The sequence below is a fragment of the Pholcus phalangioides genome, unplaced genomic scaffold (genome assembly GCF_987345545.1).
Source record: "Pholcus phalangioides strain wild (caught in Gottingen) unplaced genomic scaffold, Ppha-v1.0 ptg000020l_1, whole genome shotgun sequence".
NCBI classification, from domain to species: domain Eukaryota; kingdom Metazoa; phylum Arthropoda; class Arachnida; order Araneae; family Pholcidae; genus Pholcus; species Pholcus phalangioides.
The window spans coordinates 4,905,978-4,931,622 of NW_028301613.1; the positions used below are offsets into that span (position 1 = coordinate 4,905,978).

The window sequence follows — 25,645 nt, forward strand, 5'->3', positions numbered from 1 at the left end:
ATCTGAAAATGAATAAAACTAAACATTTCCCTAGTGCGAGAATCACGAAATATGATCTAAAATAATTATTGTATTTCCGTTAGCATAATTTTCAACTTATATTGAAGCTTTTATCATCTTTATGTAATTGTATACTTTTATGCATTAGTAAAGAAGTTGGTAGATATGCGAAAACATACTAAACTTGCAGTCATGTCCCTGACTTTTATCAGGTTTTATACTGAAATGTTTGATAACCACCTATATTGTATGTATTTGCCAAGCGATTTATCTGATTTTGAACAATTACACATTTGTGCTACTTTCTAAATGCTGCAAAAATAAAAGTTTTGTTTGAAAATTGTTTTTGTACTTGAAGCATTTTGTGTGAATGAATTTGGAGTGTTACAATTTACATGCATTAAAAACGTCAATTTTTTTCGCTAATTTAAAAAAATTAGCTCATTACTACACAATAGCGAAATATTAGAGTTGATCGTGCTGGGAAGATAATAGAGTATGGATTGCAAATTGACTGATCTGTATTTTTTAACATAGTCTCCTAAGAAAAAATTTCCGGCTGCTCTGAGAAATTTCTCGATTTCGTAACAGTAGACTTCAATAATAAAATGTCAAGGATGAAATCGGATAGCGAAAGCAAGGGGGCGTGGGTGCCACGCCCATCAGTCCGAAAGTTTCTCCTTCCGCAGTTCAGATGGCGCTGCTATCAATTCCGCGGCCATTCTTTAACATTGAGTGGATACGCTTATCTTTCAAGCGGCTTTGAGTGAAGATGAGAGGAAAAAACCTTCTCCACGCCCTATTTACTGACGTCATAAAATGCTGCTTTTTCATTGGTTGCTGGTTTTGGGTCTGCCGTAGACTGTAAACTTTACTGATAGCTCAGTGGTAGACGCAAGTGCTCGTATGGGTGTTCTACAAAAAATTATTTTCATTGCAACTCAATTCATTATTTATCCTGAGTGGCAACACCACTAGTTGAAAACTTTAATTTTCGTTGGTATAGCGATAGCCAAAAACCCTGTTAAAACAACGACTTTGATTGTATGTAGATATTTACAATTTCTTGTAAATTTATGACGAGGCGTCGTGCGACGGTGAGTTCATAAACGGACGTGCTGTGTTTGCTCTTCGTGATTGAATTCATTTTGTTTTGTGAATTTGTATTTTCGTTCTAACAATTATCAAGTTAAGGAATATAAATAGAAAGACACGGGCCTATCGTGTCTAACATATGTGGTACCAGCGTTAAGCCAACACCTTCTAGAGCAAGTACCTTCTGCTTTAGAAGGTATTGGTTAAGCCGGGTTTTTCCTAGGAATAGGTTTGTTGCGCAGCGTGAACCGAATTAGACCATTTTGCGCCGGCAGAAAAGTTTTACATAATTACGCTACGCGTTTTGTGTTTTCCTAGCGTGGCGCATCAGATCACGTCGGCTATATTATAGTATATGGCCTTGGCATCAGCTACTCTGTCGTCTGCTTGCTCCGGTTTGAAGGGAAAGAAAAGAAAACGCACAAGAAGTGGAGAGAACATCTGCAAAACGCTCGAGCAACGTCGGAAGGTGTTTCCACAGGCCACGGTTTTCCAGTTTATACATAGGTGGAGATAGACTTGGAAGTCTAGGGGGGGGGGGGCACGATGATGTCAATTCATACACATACCTATCCAAAAGTTATTCACTCCAAAGTATATGAAGATGATAATTTGTTATTCCATAGTAACAATACAGTCATCAGTGATCCTTATAAATAAATTGGGACTCTCTCTTACAGCAAACCCTTATCAAACCTTATATCCATAAAGACTTGTCAGAACTTTGCTACAGATATGAATTCTCCAATACAAAGTTCTGAATTGAAGCCAGCAATTATTAAATCGCCACATTCGAAAAGGCCTATTCATTAATTCCAGATAATCATCTAAAATTCCTCAATTCTGAACTTAATGAGATTTGGTCATCGGGCACCATTCCTTTGGATTGGAAACTGGGAAAGATAATCTTTCTTCTCAAACCCAACAAGACACCCACTCGCCCTTCACCATATCGACCAGTTGCTCTCACAAACACAATTATGAAGATTTTTGAACGCATTGTTTTATTCGATTGAACTGGATATCGTTGAAATACAAACTGTTCCCTTCAAATACACATGTTTTTAAATCTAAATCTGGGACACAAAATTTGTTAAATGATTTAAAGTGCAATATTGTCAATACTTTCAAATCTAAAGAGATTGGAATTTTAGTTTCTCTAGACATAAAGGGTGCATACAATTCTGTAATACATTCTGCTCTTATATGGGTCATTCTCAGATAATTGTAATTTTTGGCTTTAAAAAAAAATTTTAATTTTATTGTTTTAATTCCTGATTTTTTTTATGTCAATGCAATTATCCATGTCTGCAATCATGAAAAAAATTACCGGCAGAGATTGTCTGCCTTAATTACAGCCATAATTAATTTATTAATTTTCTACTTGGACATGGAAATGACATTTTCGACCATGGTAATGACAGCCAGAACCATGGCAATGACCCATGTCTAATAATTACACATATATTTATTTTATAAACAAATTTATTAGTTTTTGTAATTTGGTACAGAAAAATTAAAATTGCACATTAATAAATAATGTATAAAATGAACATTTAAAAAAAAAAAAACTTATTTTTGTAAGCTCTTGTCAATTTTAAAACTTTCAGAAAAAGCGAAATGTCTAGATGATATCGGGTAGGGGCTGATATCTATGAAATGATATTTGCTTCAGAAATCCCAAGGCAATCTCTTTTAACTGGCCATTTGAAGTGATTTACACTTTGCTTCCCAGCACGAACCATGAAAAAAAGTTCACTTTAATGTCTTTGTTAATGATCTCAACAACCTCTCCTGCAAGAGAAGTGAAATGTTAAGGAATGTACAATTTTTAATTTATGTATTTGAATGAAATTTTTTATACAGAGGTATACAGGAGGCCTCCACACACTACTCGGGAGATCAAGCAAGTAGTCTATCCTCACACTCAGAATATTCAGGGGAAAAAATTTCACTGCACATGCTAGTATCATCGTTGTGCAGAAAAGAAATGATCGGGCACAGAGTTGGAGAGCTCTGTCTCCACGTCCAATCACCATGCAGTGTTTGTGATCTAACCTAGAAGATTCTAATGGCATAATAAGAAACTAAACAGATGCTGTGGTTTTCAAAACGTGGCTAAGTAGTCTTATCAGATTTTTTTTTTTATTCAAGCATAAAAAGTACGTATACAATTGAAGGAGCTATACCCAAGGAGCCAGAGTGAAAATGATACACAATAGAATACTTATAGGAAAGGAAAAAAGGGGGGGGGAATTAACAAGATATATAATTAAACAGTGACAACTATGGTGGTGGTGTTTTGAGTAATTAACCATGGAGGAAAAATTTACAAGGTAAAAAAAAAAAAGAAAAGTGCTGAGGATGTGTAAGCTCAAGGTGAAGAGAAAAAAAATATATATATACACATATATACACACAAATAAGTTCAGAGGACAAAAAAACAAATTAAATATATATACACCATAATTAAAAAAAAAAAGTTCAAAAGTGTTTTTCTATGTTAGTCTCAGATAAGAGATGGGATTTAATTAATTTTTTGTAGGTTGGCAGAGAGACATTTGTATCGAAATTTAAAGAAAGTGAATTATAGAACTTTGGAATAATATATGTAAAGTGTTTTCTAGCTATTGTTTTGTGTATTAGTGGTAGAGTGTAAGTACTATTTATTCTTGAGGACGAGCGAGTGGTATTAAGGTGGAAGGAAAACTGATTTTTGTGAATGAGCAATAGTGATTTGTAAAAATAAAGATGGCGAAGGGGTAATATTTGTAGGCGGTTATAAAGGGCAAATGTAGGCGAGTGATAATCATTAATAATAAACCGTAAAATTCTATTTTGAATAGAAATTATTGGTTGAAGATTAGTAAGGTAGTCGCTGCCCCAAGCAAGAAGACCGTACATTAAATGGGAATGGAAAAAAAGCATAGTAAAGTGTTAATAAAAAGGTGTTGGTTGAACATTGTTTTAAGTAATAAAATTTGTAAAGCATAAATCTAAATAAATATTTAATATGCGATTTCCATTTCATATCTTGGTCAATATGCAAACCTAAATATTTTATTGTACTGACTTGCTCTAGATCTTGACAAGTGCAAGAAAAATCACTGTTGCAGTTGATATCATGGAAAGTGATACTCACGCCAGATTGGTTAGTAGGAATTAAAGAAAAATTAATAAACTTGGTTTTAGTAACGTTAATTAGGAGGTTGTTAGCGCGGAACCAATTTCTTACTTTTAGGAGATCATTATTAACAGTATTTTGGAGAGATTGGTAATCAGAAGCAGAAAAGAGAAGAACCGTGTCATCCACGAACGCAATTATTTCACCTTCAATATGAAGTTTACAAAAATCATTAATGAAAATAGTAAAAAGAAGTAGGCAGAGTACTGAGCCCTGAGGAATACCTTTTATTATGTTCATGGGATCACTAATGCTTGTAATACATTTAACAGATTGTGTTCTATTGTGTAAATAAGATTTAAAAAGATTAAGTGCATTACTTCTAATACCAAGTTTTTCAAGTTTATGGAGAAGGATGTCATGATTTATGCTATCAAATGCTTTTCTTATATCTAGAAAAACTGCAAGTCTTTCTTGATGCATCAAGATTATGTACAACAGAGGAAGTTAATTTAAGGATGGCAGATTCAGTGTTTTTATTTACGAGGAACCCATATTGATTTTCAGAATAAAAATTATGGTTAGATAAAAATGAATGGACTCTAGTTTTTAATATAGTTTCAAAGATCTTGGAGATAGAAGACAGAATAGAGATTGGTCTAAAATTGTTAAAATCATTTTTATCACCTGATTTAAATATTGGGAAAACAGTAGCTGATTTAAGTGAATCTGGGAAAACACCATTTACAATGCAATTGTTAATCAAGTCGGCCAGGAGCACAATAGTGTCACCCGGTAGACATTTTAGAATTAATTAGGTCAGTACTCGAAACTTTGTTAGATAAATTATTTATGATCTTTACTACTTCATCAGGTGTAGTTGGGTAAATAAAGATGGAATTGCTGTTATTAGAGATATAGTTTTTGAAGTCATCAGATATTGGGTGAGATAGAGAAGAAATGTTTATAAAATGTGCATTGAATTCATTTGCTATTCGAATCATATTAGTACCTGAAGGCAACGTGACAGGGTTTTCGTTTGTTCGTAATATTTTATTAAAAAATTTCCAACATTTGATAGGTGAATTGCAATTAAAGAACTGATTTTGAAAATAAGTGTATTTGGCTAGTTTTATTTTTGATTTGACAAATGATGTAATACTACGGTAAGCTGTTTGTATCCGAATATCAAATGGATATTTTTTAGATTTTAAGTAAAGTTTTTCTTCAGTCTTAATATAGAACTTGAGTTCTGGTGAAATCCAAGGTTTAAAAGCAGCTTTCTGTTGTGTAGGCTTAGTTGTGATATATTTTGTAAAGCCGTTGATTATATTCTCGAGATAATATATAAATTCACCAAACCGAGAATGGGCAAGCTTATGCTGAAGAGTAAATTTATAATTATCTAAATAAGATGAAATGCCACTATAATCAACAACTTTGCATTTTTTGTTAGAAAGATTGGGGGATGGCTTATTAGAGTTATTCACAGTATAAGAAAGTTTACATAAGATAGGATAATGATCAGTAATATCCGTTAAAAAAACAGATGAATTAGATGAATAAATGATTAGAGATATTAGTTAGGCAGTTAGAGTTGCGCAGAAAGATGTGATCAATACAAGTATTAGATGAAGGTCTTGTTATATGACAGATTAGAGGTAAAAATCCATGATTTCTTAGAGTGCCAATATATTCGGAATTAGTATTATGTGTTGGAGCTAATAAATCAATATTAATATCTCCAATAAATAAGATATTTTTATATCTAAATTTATGTAAAAATTGATTTAATTCATTGACAAAATAGTTAACTGTGAATGAATGAGATCTATAGAGACAAATTATATTTAAATTCAATGAAAGATGATGTAAAACACGTTTACTCTCATGATGTTAAAGATGAACTTGACAACCCGTGCAGAAGCCTTCTATCTGTAGGAGGTGTTGCCTAAACAGGGTTGTATGTGAATAGCCAGACCTAATTTGGGCCAAAGCTCACAATCTCTGATACTGCCTCCAGTTGGCGACTTATCCGAAGATGATGTTACTCTCCGCCAGTGCCGTCTTAAGAGTATCATGGGCCCCCGGGCCAAATCATTTTTCTGAGGCCCTACCAGGCAAATTCTCAAAAATCTCAACCAGATCTCATTTTTGTGAGGCCTTTTTTTCTTGAGGTCCCCGGGCCGTGCCTTAAGATGGCGCTGCTCTTTGCTATTACTTCGAAGCTTTTGCCTGCTGGCTGATATGAAGATAAACCCAGGAAAGAAAATGCAATATGCCATTGTGGAAAAATGAACCTACATTCTCTCACTTCCCGAGTGAGCGCTCTAGACCACCAGACTACAAAGTCACAGAATCCTCTACCCTTAGAGCTCGTGTGTGTGCTGAATTGGGGCCATACACGGACAGTCAGGATTAACTCAGGCAAGAGCTCACAATTTCTGACACTGTCCCCAGATGGTGGTTTATCTGAAGATGATGTCACTCTCCGCTATTACTTCAGAGGTTCCAACAACTGGTTAATGCGAAGATAAGGCAAGTCAACTGGCTTTCCCCGCAAAGCCAGTTGAATTTTCTTTCCTGGCTTTATCTTCACATAAGCCAGCTTTCGAAGCCTTTGTAGAAGCCAACTTGTTTGAAGAAGTATCAAAATGGGTGAATTGAACATGATTGTTATAATCGAGAGCTACTGCATTAATTTTGTTTTGCACCAATCTTTTATTTCTATAATCTTGAAGATGTTTGGCAATCAAAAGACTCCAAAAGGGGGGAACCTTGGATTTTGGCAGCGAACTCTCTTTATGGCATCTTAGCTGCCAAATTTTTTTCAGAGGACTTTTTGTGCATCCTTGTCACCTAGATCAACACGCAACAAAAATTTAGAAAATTTTGTCCCTTCCCCCAGAACTTGATTCAGTTATCTTTAGCCACCGATTTGTTTCAAGTCCGAGATTCATCAAACCCTGCTCTAAATTATAAATTTGTATTTCTAGGTGCAGTGAGAAATGGGACCGAAAACCAAGGCTGAATCGAATGAAAGTGAGACAAAGTTCAAGGTCATCATACTTGGCCCGGCAAACGTTGGGAAGACTTGCCTATTGATCAAGTACTGTGACTACCATTTTCCCAAGTTTGTTCAGAACACTCTCAGTATTGATTTCCGTGAGAAGATTGTCAAGGTTGATGGGATTGATGTGAAGGTAAGTAAAAAATCAATTTGGGAAATTTTGTAAAGGGGAGGATACAACAGTTATTAATATTATCTGTCCAAATGAACGACTGAAATATTTTTCAGAGGCTGAACATAAGAACCTTCAAAGGAGTCCGAGAAGGCTTTTTATCTTATCTTCTTTTTGTGCCAGAAGTGTCGAACCATACTCAGTAATTTTGTTGCCCACTCATTCTAATAATTTGTTGTCCTGGGCTATATCCAGCTAAGTCCCTTGAAGCCCCCTCTGAAAATATACCTTGGTCGCTAAACTACTCTATTTGTCACTCCACACTTGCACACTTTCTTAGTAACTCTTTTGAGCTTCCACTGACCTGGTCCCTCGCTTTCTAGGTTTCTGTTTTGGTCTTTGAATGACCTGGTCCATGGCTCTTTGTTTACGCACTCTCATGCTTACCCATTCTCTAGGTCAGTCTTTTGATCACATACTGACCTGGTCCCTTGCTCTCTAGGTCACTTTTTTGGTTTTTCATTGACTTTATCCCTGGGTCCCTGGCTCTTTAGGTTACTCTATCTTTCTTTAGGTCACTCACATACCTGGTCCCTAGCTCATTTTTGGTCTTTTTATGATGGTCCCTTGCTCTCTGCATTCATTTCCCCTGCCGTGCGTATGTGCTTGGTTGACGGCCAAGTCTGCCTGGAGAGTGCGACAGCTGCTGTCAAAATCAACTGTTAGCAAAAACCCAAGTTCTGCTTTTGTCGTGTGTAATTCACGGTGCATATTCTGGATAATTTTGACCACGCTATTTTGACGTACAGGACTGATTTCAAGGAACAGAAAGCAACATTTTTGTGAGTGTGTATTCGGGTGTGGACCTTTTCAACATGGGATACAAGCGATATTTTTATTTGACAGTTATATGTCATCCTCGCCTCTATTGGATAATCATGGATTAATGAATCGTATTGGATGAACGGAAATGGAAATCCACTGATGAATAATGGGGTAAGTCTTCCGTTTTATATTTTTTACAGAGTAACCCCTTAGGGAAATAGATATACTTCCCCATCCTAAATTTCTGATGTTCTCAATCACTAGTAGTGTAGCATATCCAAAGACTCGGAAAAAGGCGCTAATCCATTTTAAAGATTTTTGTCTCTAGATCAAGCTGTTTAGATTTCATAACATTTTTAAATGTTCTTCCACCATTTTATTTCCACCGGCTTAAGAGAGAAGAATACACCATGAGCATAGACAAAGAAGGACCACGAAGGAAGACAAGCTGGCTACAACGACCCCCCTCTCTCACTCAATCTGTGAGGAAGGGAAGATATCAGCTCGAGGACTCAAAAGGATGGTCAGACCTCTCATTAATGAATACGAGACAGGAGAGCCCAACTAATTGGCAGGTAGGGGAAGAGGTCACAGAGAGCAGCCACAAGTATCTCAATGACGTCCCTCTGGTGGAAGTAAAGTTTAGTTCCTCGCAGAGAAGACTGAAAATATTTGCTAATAAGTTCGGGAAGCAAGCCACAGACTGGCTGGACAAAATATCAAATTGCAACAACATTGAGCAACTGGAGCATACCACTACCTCTCTCATGCAGACGTTGAAGTTAATTGGTGAAAGAACACTACAATCCCAACACAGACAGACTAATACAGAGGTGAAGTGGTGGTCACCTAAGCTGGCAGAAGAGAGGAGAAAACTAAGGGCCCTACACAAAAGATGGGAGAAATCAGCTGATGCGAACAAGGCAGAAGCCCAAACCAAATATAAGAAGCAGAAGGCCATTTACACCAAACAAATGACAGCATCAAAAACGGACGCATGGTGTGCATTTTGTCATAGCGCAGTCAACCCATTTGGCGCTGTCTACAAGGCTACTGTGAGAAAGTCCACGTTCTTCCCGCAAGTGCTACTTCTAGGTGATGGGAACAAAACGATCCTCGAAGCAGTAGAGGCCCAACTACATACACTATACTCAATAGATGAGAGTGCAGATCTGGCTGAATATATATCTAACAAAGATGGAAATGTTTCTCACAGAGCAACCAATGACAATCCGGAACCTAGCATTACTAAAAACAAAATTGGGAGAGCACTAGCAAAAACAGGCAAGAAAAATTTGCCAGGGCCAGACAAAATTACGATCCCCATGCTGACCATTATACACGAAAAATTTCCAGATATCCTCGATGCCCTATACAACAAATGCCTCAGACTGAATTCAGTGCCAGCGGCTTTTACAACGAGACAAGTGTTAATGTTCCTTAAGAATGGCAGATCCCCCGACAACCCTGACTCGTTCCGGCCCATCACATTGCTGCCACACATGGGCAAGATTCTGGTGCGAATTCTGGTGCAACGTCTCAAGTATCACCTCGACAAAGTGAACTTTTTACACCAGCACCAATATGGCTTTCGCATGGGCCGCTCCACGGAAGAAGCACTCTGTGACCTGCTGGACGCCATTGATGCGGCAAAAAGAAGCAACCGCTATGTGGCACGTGTCCCTGGACATAAAAGGAGCATTTAATTCTCTGAGATTCCCCATTCTCAGAAAGCTCCTAAAATCGATTCCGGCGCCACATGAAATTACAGCAACTCTGGAAAATCTGTTGGACAGAGTTGTAGGCATGGAGACACAAGGACAGTTTGTCTCTCATCACCAGACCAGAGGCTGCCCGCAGGGGTCATGCTCGGGCCCCATGCTATGGAACTTGGTGGCAGATCAACTGCTCAAATGCAATTGGCTGGAAGGAGTGAGAATACAAGCGTATGCAGATGATGTCCTCCTCCTTTTATCAGCCCCGAAAATTAATGGCGTGACGGCTCATGGGGCGACTGCGATGAAGATAGTCAGTGATTGGTTAACAGAGTATGACTTAGAAATTGCTGCAGATAAGTACTGGTACGTCCTACCATCAAACTGAATGACGACCCAATTTGAAATACAGCTACCCTCAAGTGTAGGCCTAACCATCGATGGCAAACTAAATTTTTTAGCACACATGAAGGAGCAAAAGGCAAAGGCAATGAGGACCCTACAGCGAATGCAGTGGGACTGCAGTGCAGCCTCAAAACAAAATACCAAAGGATTCTCAATACACAAGTTGCGGTCAAGATAATTACATATGGAGCAGCCGCATGGGGTTCCTCTATGACGGTTAGAACGCAGCTCATGCTGAATTCTGCACAAAGAGGATTTCTCCTGTACATCACTAGATGTTACCGCATGACGACTACCATAGCAATGCAGGTGTTGGCAGGTACTCCTCCATTGGCCTTGATCACGCAATTCCTTTCAAAATCAGCCAGACTCACAAGGCTGGGAAGAAACATCACGTCCACAGGAATACATCTTGACTCAACCAATTATGAAAGAAATGTGATAGGATGAACCCAACACCCTGCCAGTGAGCCCATCAATGCCCAGATAACAACTGATGAGCAACTTGTGGACCCCAAAGGCAAAGCAATTTACACAGATGTCTCCCAACCCAATCACTACCAATCAATGGGCCGCGAATCTGCAGGACAGTTGCAGTATCTTTCAAGTGGAGCTGTGGGCTCTCAAAATGGCTAAAGAGCAAGCAGTAAAGTTCCCCTCTTCTTCTTATCGGTCGTAGGTCCTCGGCTGTACCTCCACTATGATTCCAGGGCGAAATAACTGGATTCTAGACTCCCAAAAGGAAGAAAACAACACTTTATTTAATTTATTATCCAACACCTCCACGAAACCGTCCTGTCTCTTCGGTACAAACTTTTACACTACTTCTCTTTTTCGAATGTCTCAACTCGTTCTCGTTTCTCTCTCTCGCGACTCCTGTTTCTCCTCGGCCTTTTTCCAACCTCTTTTCTCCTGAACCTTACACGTCCCATCATCGAAAAGCACATCCATCATTTTTAAATGATGATGATGCTTCAAGAGCATAACTCGGTTTCTCACTGCTACTGTGACAGGGCGTCGGCATTATCTTGCGTATCACCCTTTCGGGACCCCCAGGCCAACGCATGACGCTATCCGGTAGGCGAGTGTTGTACCGTGCAGTAGCAGCTACTTTGGCGGCGGCCATACCTCCCTTGAATGGCAAATAACGGTTGTTCATCCAAGAGTTTATGGGGTGGTGGTCACCACCGGCACAAGAGAAGGATGACCTTTCCCTGCCCTGATTCCTGGGTACGCCGTTGTTGACGATTGAAGATTTAGCCGGTTGGCTTCTGGTTTTCTCGGTCTTCGACTGCCGGTTCGTAGCTCTGTTGATTCCTTTGGCAAATGGACACGAAAACAATCGCCAGTCCGATTGCTTGGACGTTTCCTGCCTAGCCGGGAACTGGTTCGTTGCCGATCTCCTCCTGTTGACAGCATGACCATCGTCGTATCGTTTCGAGTTCATCTCCTTGAGCTGCGAGGCCTTGCCCTCGGATGCGGACGCGTCCCGATTGGTCTTGCACTTGACGAGGGCGAGCGTCTTCTTCATGATGTTCCCGTTGACGTAGGGACAGCGCCTCGTACTGACATATGGTATCTTGGATCCTCGATTGACGACTGCCACGTCGACGACTTCTCCGTGTTCTGATATAAACTGCGACACTGACTCGGGTGTCATTCCCTCGGACGGCATGTTGCAGACCGGGGTCATTTTAGCGCATCTGGTCTCGCAAGCCGGTACGGGCACAATACAGCGCCCTTTAGTGCCTCCTCCGTTGACTTGGAATTTGTTCGAGTTCCTGAGACAGTGCCGGACGACCCTCCAGTCCTTGGTCAGAGTCTTGACCTTCCTGAAAGATGAGACCAACCTCAGGCTGATGTAGCCCTCCTTGTTTCTCTGGATTTGTTTCAGCGGAAAGTTGTTCTTCATGATGTTGAAGTTGGTGAAGTAGCTCTCGACTTGGGATATGATCCTCTCTTCAAGTTCTTCGTTAGGTATGCAAAAATCGTTGTTATTGCCGTTGTTGGCCTTCTGTTTGTCATCGGCAGATGAAGTACACACACCGTCCCTACGGCTCGGCTCATTGATCGGACTTGGAACTGGTACATTTTCCAAGAGTGCGTCGTATGCCGTCGGACATATTAACATTTCATTTATCAAGCGACTCGACACTGCGCAAGTAATTGGCACGTATCCGTGTTTGCCGTCGCTGATCTTCATCATACATATTTTGAGAGGGGCTATCTCACTTTCGCCAAATGCGGACTTGATCCTTATTCTCCCCTCGCCTTCACTGTCGTCGATCTCAACCAAATCAGATCTAACGACTGAGATCTGGGTCCCAGAATCAACTACGCCTCTTATTGTCTTCTGACCACATTTCAAACTCACGGTCTGCGGTGTGTCAATGTCCGCCCCAACACCAGCTGCCGGCACCGTGATATGTGCTGTTAGAACTGTGGTTTCTTCAATCGTGTCCCCCTCTTCTGTCTGGACAGAGTTCACCTGGGCCCGACTCAATGGCTCCTGCTGGCCTCTTGCAGAACAAAACCTTGCTATATGGCCTTCTGCTCCACACGCGTAACAAGTGACTGCAGCTCTCTCTCTGGAATTCGAACCCATCGTCGCCTTAGGTGTGAGGGACTCACCCTGAAGCCTCTGGTTTCCGCTGGCTTTCCATCTCGGATTTTGATGAACCGGTCTTGGGGTTCTCGTCCTGTCACTAGGAAAGGGTGTCTTCAGAGTCCTCTTCACATCATCGAATCTATCTAGTTTCTCCGATAGCTCACTTGGTGACACCATATCACTCCATTCGTCCAGATAGTGTTCTTTAAAATCTGCTGGGACGCGTTTTTTCATTTGATCGGTGATGATTAAATCTCTTAGTTGCTCAAACGTCGTGACCCCCAAAGCCTCCGTCCATCCATCAAAATAGGTACACAGTTCGTGGTAGAAATCTCTCCAGGTGCCCTCTTGATTCTTGTGGCACGAAGAAAACATCTGTCGGAACTTCTCTGGGGTGAGTTTGAATCTCCGCAATAACAATTCCGTAACTTGATTATAGTCCTGTACTTGCTCTTTCGGCTCGCGGGCAATTAACTGGTTCATCTCGTAGGGTAGAAGTCCCAAGAGCTCAGCTAACCAATCTTCCCGTGCCAGGGCCGCGCGACGAGCTTGCCGCTCGAACAGCGCCAGGTACAGACTTATGTCTTCTTCCATTCTGAACTTTTGCATCATGTTCTGGAAATCCCGGCTGGGGGTTCTGCCGCGCCCAGCTTGATTATTCTCCTCTCTTATGGCTCCTGTCTCGATCCTCAGTCTTTCGAGTTCATGTTCCATCTCCTTCTCTCTACGCCGCTCCTCCATCTCCTTCTCTCTACGCCTCTCCTCCATCTCCATCTCTTTCTCTCTACGCCTCTCCTCCATCTCCTTCTCTCTACGCCTCTCCTCCATCTCCTTCTCTCTACGCCTCTCCTCCATCTCCTTCTCTCTACTCCTCTCCTCCATCTCCATCTCTTTCTCTCTACGCCTCTCCTCCATCTCTTCTCTTTCTTTCCTATTGCCTATGATCGTTTTCAGCATCTCTCTGCACGTCGCTTCGTTGTACAGTTCACTTTCCTGTATGGTACTCACTAGTTGCATTAAGTTGAACTCCAGTCGGACTTCTAACCCCAAGTTGGCGGCCATGGTCTCCAGATCCTCCTTGTTCCCCTTTGCCAAATACGCCATCTTTATTTATCGTCTCGATACCGCCGTACAACACTTGCTCCTTTTTTGCCTGGGCAGGATTGCCCCTCTCAGCACCGGTAGTCGGGTTGACTTCACGAAAAAAAAAAACACAGCGTGGGTGCTTGACGCTGCTACTATCCTTCTATACGAACCGGGTGGTTCCACCGTCGCTAGGACACTCTTCTTCGAATTCAGCTCGCAATCTTGAGTCGTTGAAGCTACGACCACATCCTGTCGACTGCGCCAGTAAAGTTCCCCTCTTCTTCTTATCGGTCGTAGGTCCTCGGCTGTACCTCCACTACGATTCCAGGGCGAAATAACTGGATTCTAGACTCCCAAAAGGAAGAAAACAACACTTTATTTAATTTATTATCCAACACCTCCACGAAACCATCCTGTCTCTTCGGTACAAACTTTTACACTACTTCTCTTTTTCGAATGTCTCAACTCGTTCTCGTTTCTCTCTCTCGCGACTCCTGTTTCTCCTCGGCCTTTTTCCAACCTCTTTTCTCCTGAACCTTACACAAGCCATAAAAACAGAGGACAGAATAAGGATCTACACAGATAGCAGAGCTGGCCTGGAAGCAGTAAGAGACCCACTCACATGACACCACAATGCCAGACAGATTCGTAACTGTCTGACCACCAACAGAAATGTCAGCCTGCACTGGGTGCGAGGTCATTCAGGTATCCATGGCAATGAGTTGGCAGATAAGCTCGCCAAGAAAACCACTAAATCTGTTCAGAGCACAAAATCAATTAAGCTTCTCCCTTCCCATGCCAAAAGACTTCTCAAAAGCCACTTAATACAAATGTGGCAGGAGGACTGGGACGATCCTGAACACCCAGGCAGACTGATTCGTGATATCCTACCTCGAGTTGGATGGAAGGTTGTGGGATGGTCACGAGAGAAAACCATTTTCTTTACTGGTCATGGACCATTCCCCAGCTACCTCGAGAGGTTCAAAATATCTAACAAATGTGTATGCGGAGAAGTCGGCACACCACTTCACTATGCCACCAGCTGCCCTTACACAAAAGACTTCCACCTAATCAAACCAAGGCAAGGGCTGGTGAAGGAGGGATATAGAAGGATGAGCCGGCTCGAAAAATAATCACAAACTCTTAGGAATCTCATGCGCTACCTCGAAAAAGAGGGTATCGAGAAACTGTTCAGGAGAAGGATAGACAGGCCACCAGACGACTAAACCAGAGCAGATTACGGGAAAATCCAGCAGACTGGCAGCACAGGCAGCCACACAGCACAGAGAACAATAAGTGAGTGGCCACGTCACGGCCCAAGAGACCTCTGGGACAAACTGTGACCAGGACTTTGAATGGATGTGCAAAAAAAAAAAAAGTTAGTTTACATAGCGGCATAATATCTTAATGTATAAATGTATATATCATGTACATATTTTCTTTGTCTTGCATTGTAAATATTTTTCATAAACAATAAAAAAACCCGCATAAGCCCCCCGAAAGGGATTCAGCATTAAATTGTCCCTAGACGATTTTCCGGGGCTATTATTGGCGAATTGAATTGCTCTCTGCATTTTTCTCATGCTTACAGACTCTATAGGTCTTGCTCTCTTGGTCGTTCTTTTAGTGTTTTAATGACCTGGGCCTCTTTGCTCTCTAGGTAACTCAGACCTGGTCCCTCGTTCTCTAGATCACTCTTTTGGTCTTTCAATGATGTCATCCCTCTGTCTGTAGTTTTATTCTTTTCATTGTTTACTGACCTGGTACTCTCTTGCTCACTAGGTTACTGTTTTGGTTTTCCACTTACCTGGGTCCTCGATCTCCAGGTTGCTCTTTTGGTCTTTCAGTGACCTGGTGCCTAGTGCTCTAGGTCATTCTCATGCTTACACCACAGGCCTGTCATTTGGGGGGGGGGGATCAGAGGGGGCGTTGCCCCCGGCTTTTGAAAATACACTAAAAATGGTGTGTATATATTAGAGAAGTAAAATTCTCTGGTATGATTACTATTATAAATAACTTGAAAATATTCTTATAAGTTCTTGATGCGAATATTCTCCTGTTATTTACACTGGTGTAAGAAATTAAGAGAATTTGCAGACTTGGTTGATTATCTCTAGAACTACTGTACTGATTTTAATGAAATTTGATATGGTCATACATTGATGCAATACAAAACAAATAACCATTCAATAATTGTGTGTGTAATACACATGCATGATCGTGCGTAACACTCGTTGGAGTTGGAAGGTATGAAACAGCGGTTGCAGAATAAACAAAAAATTGCCCTCCCCAGAGCGTCCCAGACATGCTCTATAGGGTTAAGGTCTGGAGATCTGGCTGGCCAATCCATCCGGCAAATTTCCTCACTCTCTAGAAAATCGTCGAGCAGAAGAGCTCTATGTGGCCTCGCGTTATCGTCCATTAAAATGAACTCAGGGTCAATTGCACCCCTGAAAAGGCGAACATAGGGCTTCAAGACCTCATCCCTATACCTCACACCAGTCACGGTGCCTCTTTCAAAGACATGGAGATGTGTGCGGCCATCCAACATGATGCCTGCCCAGACCATTAAACCATCCACCATAATGGTCGATTTTGCTTACATTGGAGGGTAGGTAGCGGGTCCCTGGTTCTCTCCATATGAATGTATAGCGAGAATCAGTGCTTAGGCTGAAACGGGGCTCATCAGTGAAGAGAACGGTTACCCATTGATCCATACTCCAATCTCTATGCAGCATGATAAACTGATTCTCCTGTCCATAGAAGTGAGCGGGACGCAAAAAGCAGGTCTCCTTGCAAACAACCCTCTCTCAGGAAGTCTTTTGGAAACAGTCATCCTTGATACACTGGTTCCTGTGGCTGCATACAAGTCACGAGAGAGCTGAGAAGCTGTAGCACTCCTGTTACACCTCGTTATAATCGACAAATGGCGATCTTCTCTGGCTGTCGTGGCTCTTGGGCGACCTTACCCAGGCTTTCTCTCGATGGATCCGGTATCCTGGAACTGTTTCCATAAGTTACACACGACGCTGGGCCTTGAATTGAACTCAAATCTACAAATCTCAAAACTACAAATCTAGACTTGAGATTGGCCTGCTTCTAGCCTTCCCCACAATTCGCCACCTCATTCCATCATCTAAACGTTGGTGGTTACTCATTTTTACTGTTATAATTTGAAATTAACCTATTGCTGCAAAATAACGCCAAGAAATTCGCCGAGATGTGCTAGCGAACGAAATGCGTCTTAACTTACGCGCGCTTATAAAGCCTGTTTCTCTACTGGCTCCGCCTACACACATGTGTACGCTTACGTATTTGGTGTACAAGATTTGCATTTTTGTCTAGAAGCAGTGGTTTTACATTCAATTCAATTCTTTTCATGAAATTCGATAAGATATGTAAATTCTCTTAATTTATTTCACCAGTGTATAATATACACTGCTGGCCACCGTAAATGCAACACCCTGAAGGAAGCATGCAAATAATATGAAATTTACAACATGCATTAGCGGAGGTGAGATATGCAAATGATTATAATTTCAGCGCAGACGCACATCACGCGCGCCTGTGGCGCCACTTCAAAGCGCTATTTAAGGCTTGGAGATTTCGACGATTTGAAGTACGGCAATTGTGTTTTTCTTGTGGTTTTTTCAAAAAAACGATCAATTATGCCTCGTAGAAAACAGCGATCATCTTTTGATCAAGTATCCGAGTTCGACAGAGGAAGGATAGTGGCCTACCGAGATTGTGGATTATCTTTCAGGGAAATCGGTAGTCGTGCTGGACGAAACCAAACAACTGTAATGCGGATATGTGATCGTTGGATGCAGGAGGGTACGACGGACCGACGTGTTCGATCGCATCCACCTCAGTGCACCACTTCACGTGATGACAGGCGTATTGTGCGTATGGCAGTGACGGATCGCTCAGCCACATCACGAACCATAGCACAGCACATTCAGTCTGTACCGTATCATGCAGTGTCTGCGCGTACCATTCGACGCCGTTTACAGCAGAGTGGTCTGTCCGCAAGACGTCCATTGCTTCGTCTACCCTTGACGCAGAACCACAGACGTCTCCGCCGCCAATGGTGCGATGAAAGAAGGATGTGGACGGCACAATGGAATGAAATTGTCTTTACTGACGAGTCACGCTTCTGTCTGCAACACCACGATGGTCGGATTCGAGTCTGGAGACACCGTGGAGAGAGGATGCTGAACAGCTGCGTTATGCACCGCCACACTGGTCCTGCACTGGGTATTGTGGTATGGGGCGGTATTGGATATCACTCTCGCACTCCTCTAGTACGCATTGCCGGTACTTTAAAAAGCCAGCGCTACATCTCCGAGGTGTTGGAGCCAGTTGTCCTTCCTTACCTTCAGGGCTTGCCCACAGCCATATTTCAACAGGATAATGCGCTACCACACGTGGCACGCATTGTCCAAAGGTTCTTCGTCAATCGCCAGATTGAATTGCTTCCCTGGCCAGCTCGCTCTCCGGATCTTCCGCCGATGGAAAACATGTGGTCCATGGTTGCTCAACGATTGATCCAGATTACATCCCCAGCTGCCACACCAGATCAACTTTGGCAACGCGTGGAAGCTGCTTGGTCTGCTGTACCCCAAGAACACATCCAAAGTCTCTTTGAATCAATGCCGAGGCGTGTGGCAGCGGTGATCTCCAACAATGGCGGCTACTCTGGCTACTGATTTTGGCAGGAACCACACTTCACAGAAGTCTATAAATATAATCATTTGATGCTTGGTCAACATGTTATCTACAAAATAAATATTGTTGCGATATCTCTTGTCTTTCTTGGTGTTGCAATTTGGGTGGCCAGCAGTGTAGTTACATATAATATCCTTGAGAATATTCTCTGGGAGGACTACTTTCATAAATTACTGGGAATATTCTTATAGAAAATAAGAATTATTCTGAAGTTATTAATAATAGTCCTTCCAGAGAATATTCTCCTTGATGAGAATATTCTTCAGTTACCGAAATCTTTTCAGAGAGTATTATCAAGAATATATGTAATAACATGTATTATAATAAATAATCTCGATAAATAACTTGAGAATAATTATTATTTTCGATAAGAATATTCTCTAGTAATTTATAATAGTAGTCCTTTGAGAGAATATTCTCTGTCACCGTCTCTCTTCCCGTCAAGAAGATGGGAATATATTGAAGTTTGTAGACCACAATATTAAAGTTTGAAAGCAAGAAAATTAAGCCAACAGGGCTGAATTGCACAACTTTTAAAGAAATATGATACAGAATTTAACTGTATGTGCATTGAAGAAAACAACAGTTCTACAGCTGTAGTTGTATATCTTAGAATGAAGGTGATTATATAAGAATAGCTTCCTTCATCATACAACTTTGGTTTAATTTCTTTGGTTAATTTCTTTTGTTTTGAACTTATCTCTGAAAATTTATCTAATTTTAAAATAATTTTTTAAGGTTTTAATCTAAAGGTTTCTAAAATCTTTATAACCAAACTTTTAAAACCTCTCATCATGGACCTGGAGAATATTCTCAAACTAAAGTTGTCATTGGGGGTGATTATACCAAAAATTGTTTTGTTGTAAATGTTTCAGGCAATAAAAACTGATTTATATTTCACAATATAAACAAAATTATTAAAAAAAATTAAATTATTTAAAATAAAAATGAATATTCTCGATTATTCTCCAATTTTTACATCCAGGGGAATAGGTCTATTCTCTGGAAAATATTCTCACCTCACATCTCTAATATATATACATACATTGAGTACATTTTCTTTGCTCCTCCCGGAAAAGGTTTTAATGAATCAGGCTTTTGTCATTCACTGACTTGGTCCCTTGCTCTCTAAGTTACTGTTTTGGTTTTTCATTTATCTGGGTCCTTGCTCTTTAGGTTACTCTCATGCTTACGCTGTCTAAGCCAGTCCCTTGCATTCTAAGGGCATTTTTTTCATCTTTCACTGACTTGGTTCCTCTCTTGGTCACTCTTATTTTCACACACACTCAAAAATTTGTGGTTCTCAATCTTTTGAAGTCTGCGGCCTGGTCTTAATTTATTTTTTCAAGTGGAACGTCCGGTCATACACACGACTAACGGAAAGTAAAGGGGGGGGGGGGGGTAGAATGAAAAGACAAATCGCTCACTGCCTAGTTTAACTCATGCCAGGGCCCGACCTGCGACCCGGCGGTTGAGAAGCACTGCTCTAGACCAGACCTGTGGATAATTTGTGAAGCAAATTCACCCGGGAACTTGCATTGTATGCCACCATTGTCCAAGGATGGACAATGGTCCCCCCCCCCCTTGACTTTTGAAAATACACTAAAAATGATATATATATATATATATATATACACATACATACATACATACATTGAGCATATGTCTTTGCCCTTCCCCCCCCCCCTGGAAAAAGTTGAAATGACGGCTCTGGGTGCTTCTGCTCAAATCAATCGTATAGGTCCAAAAATGCCACCTTTTTGGTGTCAAGACCATCGCTTTATGGTTTTCCCTAATCAAGAAGTTGTTTCTTTCATCAGGCATCACGAGAGACGATAGTCGTTTGAAGTTTTGGCTTGGAACGCGTGGTTTGGTGTTACGCCCCCCTCGTTCTGCATTTGTGCCTTACCCTTTACTTAATTTTTTTTTTCTTAATTTTTTTTTTAGTGTTTCCCCCTTTAAGTACAGTTTTCTTTATTTGGTGAATTTTCAGTAATATTTTTATTTAAGTTCCTGAAGTGAAGTTCATTAGGTCAAGGCTCTTGGTTAGGGCCTTGCCTGTTTCTGGGGTCTAGCTTGACTCCTTCAAATGTGCAGCTATGGCTGTTCTAATAGATACACAGCCAGCGGGCAGTGCAGACAAAGTTTCGTCTACAATTCATAATTGGAATGTGCCGTTAACTGATGAAGACATCATGGGCAGTATTGGTGAGTCCCCTAGCATTTTGTTAACTTTCAAGTTTTCGGGTACAGAAATTATTCCCAGATCCAGGCCGTTGAGCCTGAAAAAAGATATTTGCACAAAGATCTCAGATCCTAAACACATCTCTGAGATTTGATTTACGCACGCTGGAGAATTGCTAATTTCTAAGGAAAATATTCACACTGCGAAAGAGATTATAAAAAAAGAAAATATTTTGAATATTCCCGTTAAATCGTTCCTTCGGAAGGATTCGATTACCTCCAAATTTCTACTAAATATTCCGTGTGATATTGCAGTAGTGGAAATTACGGAAGAGCTGCAATCTGAGGGGTTACAGGTCATCGGTATTCGAAGGTTTGTAAAAGAAAGAACTCCCTTACAAACTGTTCTGGTTACGATCCTTGGTAGGAACATTCCGCCGGAAATAAAATTATGGTTCTTGATATTTCGGCCACGTAAATTTATTGAGCGTCCTAATCAATGCCTCCGGTGCTGGAGCTACTTCCACTGCTCAAAGTTTTGTAGACTGACAACTCAAGTCTGCAAACCATGTGGCCAAAATCATAACCACAAAACCTTATCTCCTGCATTAACTGTAAGGCTTCTACTCATCTTGCTTCTGATTGTCAGTGCCCTGCTTATGTCTTGGAGTCAAAAGCATATCAATATAGAGCCGAACATCATGTTTCAATAAACGTAGCTCGTGCAAGATGTAAAATTAATTTCTCTTCATATGCTGCTCGGACCAGCATTTCCATGTCATCTGACTTTAGTGCTCTCAAGGCTGAGATCAGTTCCCTGGTCCAAGCGGAAGTGTCTGCCATTAAAAAAATTGTGCTTAAAGATCTGAAAATAAGTCTTCGGGAATCGCTGAATGACTCTATCAGAGTGTTGATTCCCGAAATTGCCAATTCGGTCAACCTAGCTGTACATAAGATGAATATAATACCGCCACTTAATTCGAATGTGAATATGGACACTTCTGGTTCTTCGACTGCTATCTTCAATCAACCTTTGCCCCCTGAGCACAATGATGATTGTGACTTTGCAACGTCCCTTATGGGAGTTGCTTGCCCGGTTCGAAATATCCAGCAATAAAGTGGCAAACGACAAGTGGAAAATGATTGCAACAAACTTTCGCATGAAATATTATTATTCATTCAAATTAATTATAGGGTTAGTCAATTTTAACAATGGATTAGTATAACGTGGAGCCCTCTATTTGACGTTAACAGTAAAGATACTGGCTCACCAATTGATGATCATCAACAGTCAACTTGTACAGTGATCGGTCATCCGATGTTGTTAGCCTTTCCCGTAAATATCAGAGGAGTTTTCTCGGTTGAGAACCGGAACACCTTGATCAGTTCCTGGGGGCCTCTCGGTTGAGGGCCGGACCACCTTGCTCAGCTCCGGGGGGCCTCTCGGTTGAGGGCCGAACCACCTTGATCAGCTCCGGGGGGCCTCTCGGTTGAGGGCCGGACCACCTCGATCAGCAATGAAGAACTTTGACTGTGAAGATTATTTTATATTTTTGATTCCGGACCTGCCGGAAAACAGATTCAAATAATGTAGATTATTGCATTTTAACAATTCAGCCTAAGGCCAATGGATACGGTAGCAAGACGGTGAACCGTCCTACTAGAGGGCTTCAGTTGAATAGAACAAGATTAGACGAACGCGATGTGAGAGACAAAGAGGGAGGAATTTATACTCCCATTTTACAAGAAGTTTGGGACCACATGTCCTCGCAAGGCCTTTTCGCCTCAACAAAAATATCGGATTTACATATTCATGCGTCACTATTATAAACATTACAATTTAATTATTACATTGGAATCTGGCAACATGACACAATCCGGAGAGCTGATCAGACTCTCCCGATTATGTAAACATTACCAACAAGACAATAAGAATTGAATTGTTCCGACGGAGGTCTGCAGCCCCCCGCCGAAAATAAGTGAGTACAACACTATATTTTCCGTACAACGAGACTTGTAACAACTCCCCCGGGAGGTTCTTCAATGAAAATAAAATTAACTGGGCAAACCCTTAAGCCTCGCCCAACTATACATATTCTGGATCAAACCCCTCCACGAAAATAGCGGCATCGTCGTCATGAGGGAAATTAATTTATGTGGGACATCAGTAGCCCGACCTCTGGCCCGTTCTCGTTCGACAGCCGAAAGACCCCACCAGCCGAACTAAGCGAACATTCTGGCCCTTACCGGTTTGCCAGCGGGTCCTCGGGTGGTTTCCGGTAACTGAGAGGTCCCTGGGGTCTAAAATAAGAAGGAATTTCCCACATAACGACAAGATCACCATTAACGTAGAGGGATCGGATCCCGATACGTTACAACTTTTCTCAAGATCCTGAGTCGAACATTTTCTATATTTCTCCTGTGGAAAGGGCTAAGCAAAGACGCTTAGCTAAGAGGCTGAAAAATGACTCTGCCTCAAATGTTGGAACCGTTGTGTTGTATTTCATTTTTTGTCTCCTCCCCCCCCCCTTTTTTCCCCCTCTCGCTTAAATTTATTTTTCGCTTGATCTTTTTTCCTTTCTCACTGTTATCGAGTTTGATAATGGTTTTTCTTTACCTCATTAAGAGCTGACAGAAGTTCAGATGTTCTCTCATTTTTGTGATAAAATCGAGTTTGGTTGGATTTTTTTTCCCTCCCTTTCCTATTGTTGTTTTTCTCGCTTGATATTTCCTTTTTCTTTCTCAAAAAATATATATATATGTGTGTGTGTGTGATTTTTTTTCATTTATTTCTTTTTTTTTTACTGTGAATTGATGCTTTTTCCCTCTCTTCAGTTAAATATACTTTTCTAGTTAATCCTTTCCAAAAAAAAACTATGAATAATATGAATTTTAAAATTCTTCAATGGAATGTCCGAGGCATCAAGTCCAAATCAACCTTTATCAGAAATTTTTGTTTAAACTATGATATGTTTACAGGAGACTTTTCTGGAACCGGAGGACCATTTTTTTCTTGCTGGTTTTCAGATTTTTAGAAATGATCAACTTCTCCCAGGTGGTGGTTTAGTGACCGCGGTGAATTCATCTCTTTCTTCATCCTTGATATGGAAAATTTCTGATCCTTTTTTTGAAATTATGATCAAGTTTTTCTAAACAATTTTTCTATGTATGTTGTTAATTTTTATTTTCCTCCAGGTGTTTTCAATATCGCTGCTATCGACAATATTTTCTCATACATCTCTGGGAATTTTATCATAATCGGAGATTCCAACAGTCATCATTCAAATTGGGGAGGACATTTTGCATCTCCTGCAGGTACTATGTTATTTAACTGGTATCTCAATCGTAACCTTTGTCTAGTTCCTCCTTTTTGCCCCACCTTTTATAGCAAGGACTCACAATCTTATTTTGACTTATGTTTCTGTAGCCCAGGTCTTTATAGATATATTATTAGGTCTCCCTGTGACTCATTATTCAATAGTGATCATTTGCCAATTAAGATTTCCGTCTCCTTGAATAGACAATTCATCTCTCAGGAATTCCGTTATATTAAATGATCAGCGGTAATGGCAGGTCTCTCTGTCATCCCCACTACTAATGATTTCGACAACATTTACAATCATGTTGTTTCCATTGTCAACTCAGCTAGGTACTCTGTGTACCGGAAGAAACAACCTTAGCTCAAGTTGGATAAAGAAGGGCGCATTGCTCTTATCGAAAAAAACGAGCTTTCCGTTTGTTTCGCCGTGTGCCCTCTCAGGACAACTGGACTAAATGTAAAAGATTAGCTTCTGTTTCTCGTCGCCACCTTCGCATTCTACGATTGAAAACTCTGGCTCAAGAACTTCATCCTTTTACTCAGCCCTCAGTTCTTTTTTCTGTCTTGCGTAGACACTGTTATATCGTGGCGAAAACTTGGGATGATTCCCGACACATTTTCAAGATTGCTAATAATAGCTATGTTGATCCTCTCGTACAGATCCAATTTTTAAAATCTAACCACTTTTCTTCACCTGGCCGGTCTCACACTGTAACTTTTCATGGTCCTCCTCATGAGTTCCAGATTTACATGGATGCACCGTTCACTTCCACGGAAATTCGTAGAGCCACTTGTTCTGGTCGTTCAACGACCCCTGGTCCAGATGGTATTCCATTGAAGGTGTATAAACTCCTTCCAAATAAGGGGATTGAATTTCTGAGTGCTTTTAATACCCTTTGGTCTTCATCGCTGGTGCCGCCGTCTTTTAAAGAAGGACGTATTATTTTTATTCCCAAGTCAGGAAAGCCAACAACTGATCCGAAGAACTTTCGTCTTCTGACTCTTATAAACACTATTAGTAAAATCTTTGAGAGAATCATTCTTTTTAGGATCACTTGGATTGCATTACGATTTGAGCTCTTTCCAAAAAACTTTTATGGTTTTCGACCGAAAACTGGTGCCGAGGGTTGCATTAAAGATATGGTGTTCTTTATTTCATATGCCCTCCAAAAGGGCTACACTAGTTACATTATTTCTCTGGATTTGAGAGCTGCTTATGATTCCGTGAAGCATGATTTGATCATTTCCAAATTAGCCTGCTTGGGCTTCCATGGTAAATTTTTAACTTGGCTCTTTAATTATCTCTCAAACCGTAAACATGTTATTCATTGGAGGGGTTCCAGATCTGGTGCTTTTGCTCCCATTACCAAGATT

General features: G+C 40.9%; 1 protein-coding gene across 3 annotated transcripts in view; it reads left to right on the forward strand.

Annotated features, from left to right (window-relative positions):
• Positions 1 to 975: 975 nt before the first annotated feature.
• LOC149070811 (ras-related protein Rab-33A-like) overlaps positions 976 to 25,645 on the forward strand; it is a 44,487-nt gene continuing 19,817 nt past the window's right edge. For 2 of the 3 annotated variants that reach the window (XM_089248486.1, XM_089248485.1), the window contains exons 1-2: positions 976 to 1,097; positions 7,216 to 7,422. Coding sequence is in view for 2 of the 3 variants with exons in the window: in XM_089248485.1 (XP_089104611.1) it covers positions 7,228 to 7,422 (195 nt within the window). In the remaining variant the exon portion in view is untranslated. Of the gene's footprint in view, positions 1,098 to 7,215; positions 7,423 to 24,147; positions 24,639 to 25,645 lie in introns of those variants that run through there. The other variant, XM_089248488.1, reaches the window with a different exon arrangement.